This window comes from Poecilia reticulata, unplaced genomic scaffold (assembly GCF_000633615.1).
Source record: "Poecilia reticulata strain Guanapo unplaced genomic scaffold, Guppy_female_1.0+MT scaffold_282, whole genome shotgun sequence".
Taxonomy (NCBI): domain Eukaryota; kingdom Metazoa; phylum Chordata; class Actinopteri; order Cyprinodontiformes; family Poeciliidae; genus Poecilia; species Poecilia reticulata.
In genome coordinates, this window is record NW_007615061.1 from 31,532 (window position 1) to 39,792 (window position 8,261).

At 45.5% G+C, this 8,261-nt stretch overlaps 2 protein-coding genes across 6 annotated transcripts in view; both read left to right on the forward strand.

Annotated features, from left to right (window-relative positions):
- The window catches only part of jakmip3 (Janus kinase and microtubule interacting protein 3), a 28,430-nt gene extending 24,702 nt beyond the window's left edge, over positions 1-3,728 (forward strand). For all 4 annotated transcript variants that reach the window (XM_008403041.2, XM_008403042.2, XM_008403043.2 and 1 more), the window contains 3 exons: positions 816-881; positions 951-1,010; positions 2,618-3,728. In XM_008403041.2, the coding sequence (XP_008401263.1) occupies positions 816-881; positions 951-1,001 (117 nt within the window). In that variant the 3' untranslated portion in view covers positions 1,002-1,010; positions 2,618-3,728. The remainder of the gene's footprint in view (positions 1-815; positions 882-950; positions 1,011-2,617) is intronic.
- Positions 3,729-5,672: 1,944 nt separating this feature from the next.
- dpysl4 (dihydropyrimidinase like 4) overlaps positions 5,673-8,261 on the forward strand; it is a 13,410-nt gene continuing 10,821 nt past the window's right edge. For both annotated transcript variants that reach the window (XR_001776313.1, XM_008403044.2), the window contains exon 1: positions 5,673-6,282. Coding sequence is in view for 1 of the 2 variants with exons in the window: in XM_008403044.2 (XP_008401266.1) it covers positions 6,016-6,282 (267 nt within the window). In the remaining variant the exon portion in view is untranslated. The remainder of the gene's footprint in view (positions 6,283-8,261) is intronic.

The window sequence follows — 8,261 nt, forward strand, 5'->3', positions numbered from 1 at the left end:
TGATACGTCATTGTGCTGCTAAACACATAACGCTGAGTGGAGTGGTGGACCGCTCCAAGATGGCCGCCCTAAATCTCGTCAGCGACAATAGGAGAGAGCGGCCATGAGGGTCTATCCTTATATTATGTCTATGGTCGTAGCGCTCATGTTGCATTTAAAGGTGGCTCGGAAAAACAGGTTACCACATGTTAACAACGGATTAAACAGTTTTAACTGCTGATAAAAGTGACAGAGGAATAACAGAGCTGGTAAAAACCCAGCGCATTCAGCGTTCATGCATTTCCTCTTTTCATCCTGACTGCTTCCCGCGCCCCCTCTGCAATGGCACGGCGTCCCCCCTAGGGGGCGCGCCCCACAGTTTGGGAACCTCTTGTGTAACGTGTGATTATAATTATTATTATTATTAGCCATAATTCATTTGGGCTATGAAAACCACAAAGGAAAAATAAAAAATAACCCCAGCGAAGAAAACYCAGAGAACAGCTCCACTCTGAAAACCTCCATCAGTCCCGGAGTGCAGCTGCTGCTCTGGCTCTCAGCAGGATGAGTGAAGCTGATGCAGAGCCGCTGGTTCACATCCAGCTTCCTGGTCTGCCTGCCGGTTCTTTCTGCCGCTGAGTTAAAGGATCATGATCAGTTCTGGCACGTCAGAAACTTAACCAAAATTATTTGTTCATTTATCCTTTAATTATCAGAGTAGGAATGAGGGTTTACACACAACATGAGCGGCTTTGGCAGTGAAATTAATATCAATGAAAGGATTGAAAGTAGAGCAGAATGAACATGGAACCTTGTAATATGTTTGTGCTGGACAGAGAAACAAGGAGCTGGAGGAATGTATAGAAGCACAGAAACGACAGATCAAAGAGCTAGAGGAGAAGGTAAGAAGAACCAGAAAACCTTCAATCTATTCCTACTGCGAGCTCCACTGATTCTTTTCTTTTTTCCAGTTTCTGTTTCTATTTCTATTCTTCTCTTTGGCCTTCATCCTCTGGTCCTGAATGCAGCAGGTGAGTCACACATCACACAAGTGTAGTCCAGGTTCAGGAGTCCTGGCTCAAACATGTTCATCCAAGATATCAGGGTCTTTGAGGTATCTCAGGTTGACTCAGGCAGTGAACGCATCGGCAGGGTTTACCCAGGTAACTGTAGAGTGGATCAGGTTTCCAGTATTGCATCAACTAGTCGACTAGCCGATTCTTTACTCTGCAATGGCTTTTTACAGGGCCACCACTCGTCACAATCACGTGACCAAACAGATTCTTCAAAGAAAATGAAAGGAAGTGAACTAGGTGGGTTCGTCAGACAGCTCAATCGTATAAAAATGTAAATAATTTACCAAAGAGAAACTGAAAGTTCCAGTAAGGGAGCAGAGGCTCTGCCTGGCGCGGCGCTTGGCTTTACGCTCTTCTAACGTCTGGAAGCAAAGCTGCACCCTGAGGGTCTGATGGAGGCGATCTCTGCCGCCGTCTGCATGTGGGTTCAGAGCCGGTCAGCWGGAGGCAGCGCTGGGATCAGCTGTAACCAACGGGATCCGGTCAGGAATCAGGATTAGTTTGGTTGGTGACGCTCCGCTGTGGTCAGTGGGATCATTTAACTCCTAAATGTCCAGCGATCAGCAGCAGCAGCCGCTGGTTGAAGGAAAGTCAGACCCGACTTCAGACTTTTCTCCGCCGCTCAGGAAGAAGTCCAGGATAATGTTCTGATTCTGATTCTGTTGATTCTGCATGATAGACCAGCAAAAGCTGGTTTTTGATCAATATTTGCAGTGAGTTTAGCTGATAAAGCCTGGCTTACATCATTAAAACGTCACCGCAACTAGTCAACTTTTATCATGTTGTAGTCGACCTTAAATAATCTGAAGTCGTTCAGCCCCCAGTTTCCAGGGACCCCCTAGTTGAGGATGCAGACATCCTCAGCTAAAGATGTCTGCATATTAACTTCTTGCACAGAGAAAGCTGTTTGATGAAAAGAGGTTTAATGAAAAGGTTCCTATCTGGTCTTGGAGAAGTGAGAGGAACCACCAGGACCCTGAACGCCTCAGCAGCCCAACTTTCCAAATGTTTAGAGATCAGAAACTCAACACAATTTAATTCATCTGTCAAAGCAAATGTTCTTCTGTTTCAGTTACGACATGAATGACTTATATAATTTAGTGAATGGTAAATGGATTGACTTGTGCTTTTCCGCCCAAAGTTGATCCTGGAGGCCCGGCATCCTGCATGTTTTAGTCTCTCCCTGGTTTAACGCACTTGGATCAAATGATGGCTCGTTAGAGGCCGAAGAGGAAGATTGACAAGCTGAAAAGGTTGTTACTGCCACCAGGGAGAGAACTAAAACTTGCTTGAAATAAAGGAAATAAAAAATTAAATCCACCTGCTACTAGCACCACCTACTGGGTTGTGTGGTCCCTCAAACTGTGACCTCAATTGGTTTTAGATGCTCAGATAGATTCTGTAGTCTGGGCTAATCATTGGGTCCAGATGTTCAGTCTGTCAGTGGGAACTTCCAAGTGTTTCCAGAATCTGAGTCATTCTGTTCCCAGGGTTTCCTCAAGGGTTTGGTATCTCGCTCCTTTTCACAGCAGAGTTTCTGAGCCCTTGTTTCTCTTTCTCAGCCCACCAGAGGCCACCAGGTGGACACTCAGCAGCGCCGGCTCAGTCTGGACCAGAACCAGGACACTGTAGGACTTTGAAGCTCTGAAACCAGTGGCAACAAAGCACAACTCGACCCTTCTTGTTGTCAGCTGGCCTCAGCTTTGTAACGGCCACTGTCAGGACTGCCTCAGAGATTAAGAGTGGTTTCCATGTAAACAAAGCTGAGTTCAGGCCAGTGATGCTCCAAATGAGACAAAAACATCTGGGTTTCAGCTGAATACTGGTTCTAGAGTCACTGAGGCGGAACGCAATACCATCCGTCTCAGAGCCGAATGCTGAACCCAGAAACGTCTTTACCACACCAAGAAGTCTGCTGAACAGAACCAGGAAGTCCAACTGAAACCCGGTTCAGACACAAACCTGCTGCGTTGTTAGGAGGCCGAGGTCAGGAGACGAAGGCGGGGAAATGGCTGAGGCCATGAAACGACCGACTATCTGCAGACATGAGAGAGTCTGCGATGACCTTCAGAGTTCGGGTCATCTGATGCCTGGAAGCTTTTCAGAAATGCATGTTTGAACGCAACATGCATGCGTCTCCCCACATGGCGGCAGGTCTGGTCTAGACCCGAAGCAAAACCTTCCTGCCAGAGGACGGCGAGTTTCTTCACCAGGTGCTGGAGGATCCAACCTCCTCCGTGTTCATAAGGAGATCCGACTCCAAGTGGAAACTTTTAAAACCCAAACAGTGTTTACTTGATGGAAAAAGGTTCCTGGTTTTATTCCTGTTACTGATGATGGACGATAACTTTACTGCTTTCAGCTGATTTAATAAAACAGATGMAGTTTTTATTCTGCTACTGGASATAATCTCATTAATCTGAAATACAAAAATGATGGAATATTTTGTACTTTTAAGTAAAATTTTAATTTTTTTAAATTAAAGTCATCCTTCAGATCACCTTTAAGTTTGAAGTGAGCTCCGCAGTTCGTGGTCATCAGAGCACAACTCTGTGTGGATCCCACTCATCTTCAGTTCCAGCATTCTGGACTTTTATGATCCCAGATTCTATTTTTCTAGCCCAGCTGTGAAACTCTGACATCATCACCGAGATTAAAATGTTGCACATGAGACCCCAGGCATTTGTGTTGTGTTTTTGATGATGGGAAACACTGACAGGGTCCAATGTTCAGATTTAAGGCCAGAGCAGCTAAACCTCAAACCCCAGCAGACGGTCCGGTCCGGACCGGCAGCTTTGACCCGGGTTGCTGGATCGCCTCAGAGACCAAACTAACAAAGGACTCATTTGGTCCATTCAGATGCAAGAAAACCCAGAAAGCCAGAGAAAGTTTCAGAGCCGTTTCCCTACAACAGCTCTTATCAGGTTAATAATGAAGTTCTGCTGCAGCCGGGTTCTGTCACAGGAGCTTCAGCTGACCGGGTCAGAACACACAAGAATATGTTTACAGGACGCCTTGATCTCTGGAAATTTGTTCATTCTAAAGAGACAATTACCAAATACTTTMATATTTTTCTATATGAGATTCGGGGCAGAGCTGCTGCAGCGCGGCCTCGGTCCAGGTCTCCATCTGGACCGGACTCCGGGCCGAAGGAGGGCGAGTCCAGATCATCCGACCCGGCTGGGCTTCATGAGACACTGTTTCCTAGAATCAGGGTCAAGGGTCAGGATTCGCCCAGCTTCATGTAGGTCACGAACAGGTTCAGGTCCCAGAAATGCTGCAGATCAAAATCAGAGCTGGACTGGATCCGGCAATAAATCGGATCAGTTCATGTCTACAGGCTCTTGACCAACAGAACATTCCAACACAATCGATTCCACTGATCCGAGTTGATCAACGGATAAAGTTCAGTTCATGATGCTAATTAGCTTAAGCATTTCTATGGAAACCCTGAAAGGACCCTGACCTACAGCACCACCCTCTGACCAGCAGGGGGCGACAGAGAGAAGGAAAAAACAAAAACCTCCCCTTTAACAGGAAAAGATCTCCAACAGAATCTGTACCGGGYTCAGAACCAGCAGCCACCTGGCCCCTTGGAATTCCCAGCGTGTGACCATCCAGAACCAGGAACCATCCGGAACCACACAGAACCATCCGGAACCATCCAGAACCCGGAACCATCCGGAACCACACAGAACCATCCAGAACCACATAGAACCATCCAGGACTATCCGGAACCACACAGAGCAGAGACAGGAGCCCAAAGCCTTTTTTAAAGTGGAGAGTCGGGTCGAGTCCAGTCGGGCCTCAAACCCGGGTCTGGTCTCAGGGCCCGGTCCAAACCCAGTCCAGAACCCTGTGGGTCCATTCAGGCTGGGCAGTACTGGTGTGAAGTCAGCTGTTGATTGGCTAATTGACAATGGGGGCGGAGTCAAAGACAAGTCCAGATCTCCATTAGCTGTTGTTCTGTTTGGCCCGATGTGCTGGTGCTGACCCAACTTGAATCTGGAACTAGAAATAAGAAGAAGAAGAACCAGGAGCTGCTGACCAGAGAAGAAGAAAATGCTCCACAACTAACAGCTTCTTTAACAATCTGTCCAGATTGGACCGGAACCAACCAGCTTCCTACCAACAGCACCACAGCTCTGGTTCTGAGGAGCTATTCCAGAACCGCTTCAGTACACAGTGGCAGCTCAGTCCTAAACCCAGTCATCCCATTAAACCCAGTGTGCAGTGACCCGGTTCAGACTGGGATCTAAGGAGAGCTGACAGAAGAGGAGCTCCGGGTCGGTCGGGCTCTCGTCTCTCTGGCCCGGTTCACCGTCTTTGTGAGGTCCGGTGGCTTCACCAACAAGGCTGCGTCTGGTTTCCTCACACACACTCCAGAGAGTGAACCAGGTTTTTATATCCTTGTGGGGACATTTTGGTCCCCATGAGGGGAAACGCTGTTTTTGGGTTAGACTGTAGAAAATGAATGGAAATCAGTGTGAAGTCCCTACAAGACACAAAAACATGGCTGTGAATGTGTGAGTGCGTGTGCAGGTGTGTGTGTGTGTGTGTGTGTGTGTGTGTGTGTGTGTGTGTGTGTGTGTGTGTGTGTGTGTGTGTGTGTGTGTGTTCTCATCTTCCTGCTCATTGGAGCTGAAACAGTCCAGGTCACATGACCTCAGTCTGAACTGTTTTCCAGTCAACAGAACCGTCAGTTCTGGTGAACCATCTCCTCCTTCAGAGTTCTGGAGTCTCCGGGTTCGACCCGAAGAAAGAACAGAACCAGAACCCAGACCCTTAGTCGAGTTCTTGAAATATAACCAGAACTTGTCAGGTTTTAATGAGGCGATTCCCTCTCATTATTTGGCGTTTGTTCTCCTCTGTGGATCTCTTTTGGGTCATTTTCTTCTTCCTCCCCCTCTAGTCAGCCAGCGCAGGCTCTTCCTCCTCCTCTTCATCATTTGTCGGCAGCATGTCTGAGCGCCGGTTCTGTCAGGAGGACGACCGCTCCTCTCTCCTGTCCCGGCTCGGTTCAGATTCTCCTCGTCCTCGGATGAAGTTCGGAGGAATGTTCTGCAACGTGGAAGGAGCTTTCGAGAACAAAACTCTGAACTTCGAGTCCTTCAGTCCTCGGCTGCAGCGGCGCGGCGCCGGTCCGACCCAAACGGGAGGCCAACATGGAGTATGGACCGCAGTCCTTCCATCTGGACACACCCGGGAAAACTACGGCAAGAAAGAGGTTCATTACTTTCTACCTGTATTTGTTTATAGATCATAGAAAATTATAGCTAACAGAACCATCTGAACCCGGGTTCGGTTCTGATTGGACCAGGTAAGGCAAGATCATTTTATTTATATAGCACATTTTCAGCAACAAGGCAGTTAAACGTGTTTTACATGAATTGGAGGAAATACAAACAACACAAGAAAACCACAAGAAAGACAAAAAGGTAAAAGTACTAAACTAAATATTGGGTCCACAAGTTTAATAGGAATAAGTAGCGCATATAAACTAGCAGGGTTTGGTTCTGATTGGACCCAAGTTTGGTTCTGATTCCTGCCGTTTCTGGCTTTTTGGTCCCGTTTAGTTTCTGATTATCTTAACTAAGCCGGTCCAGATGACCAGAGAATAAAAACAGAACACGATTCACCTGAAGGTCCAAACAGCCTCGGTTCTGGACCGAGAAGACAACCCGTCCACCAGCTGGTTCGGTTGGTCCAGTTAGCATCCAATAGTCTCTTTGTTGTTCATTTAAACCCGAGAACGGCCCAGAAGACCACTAACACCACTGTTGTAAATGAATATTTTAGTAATCTTACGATTAATTGAGTAATCAGATAAAAGAAATGATCAAATAAAATATTAGTAAATCTAGTAGAACAGCAAAGTTACTATCGGATATCAATCAGTCCATTTTTTCCTATTTGAGCTTCCCTAACACAACCTGAAGAAAAGTTATACAAAAATCTGAAAAATTATATTTGATGTAATAATAAAGAGGCAGGTTATAAAAGTCTCTATACTGCAGCTTTTAGTTTATGTGTTCATCTCCAGTGGGTTTAACAGATGAACTCTCACCTCGCCCAGACATTTCTGTGTTCATGTTAGCAACAGGATGTTTCACCGTAGTTCATCTCAGAAACTCATCTACTAGCCATGATCCGCCACCTCAGCGTTTATTGAGGTGGAGATCAGAGTTTCCCCCAGAAAACTTGCTCAGCCTGCAGGTCGGGGCGCCGAGGCKCCGCCGGGTTTTTGTATTAAAAGATGTTACGTTGATAGGAAATGTAAAAATGATTACTGGGTAATTATATGCTAAATGCTATTTAAACCCACAGCTAGTCATAAAAACAAAAAATCAAAAAAATATAATTAAAATTAATATCAATTATTTGCACTTCTGTTTAATCCAAATTAAGTCAGCAGCTCCATCGGGCCCCCAGGGCTTCAGGGGCCATAAATACTCATAGTTTAACACAAACCACAGATATATAAATGTAACATTTGTTTATTGAGATTATCAATGCTGCTAAATTTGATTTAATGGTTTCAGCATAAATAAAAAGATTTTAAATGGTTTAGCATTTAAATGTACGAATTTAATGATCTGGCAAGTTTACTTTGTAAAAGTTCAAAGAACAATATTCATAGTTAGATTGTTTTGTTACCAKAGCAACAATCTGATGCTGTGAGTTTAATCTTTGAGTTTRAGCTGTTTGTTCACAAATACAAATGAATAAACTGTGATTATAACTGATTGTTTTTAGGTTGGCYAGTTAATCTCCTCCTCSTCTCCCAGATTAAATCCAACACAGAAGCTGTTAGAGGYGCTGATGGGGCCCCTCAGTCAGATTCTGCTGCAGGCCTCATACAGCGTTGGACCGGCCCTGCAGGATGAGTTAAACCTGCTGCAGATGAGCAACAAACGGGAGATTTAATGTAATGCTGCTAATGTGGCTGTAGTAGCTCCTCCATTTCATGTCTGTTGAGTTTTTAATAAAAGTCACAGAAACTGTTTTGACTGCTTGAGTTTATAGGACGAGTCAACTCTAGTCGACTAATTGGAAAAAGCATTTCATATGGTTTGTGTATCAGAAAAGTAATACTGAAAATAATATAAAACCAGTGTGAACCGTGACTACGAGCAAGGGAGTAAATCCCATCTCATTATTGGGGGGGTTGGAGGTGCAGTGAAAGTTGCTCATGATCCAGCTGCA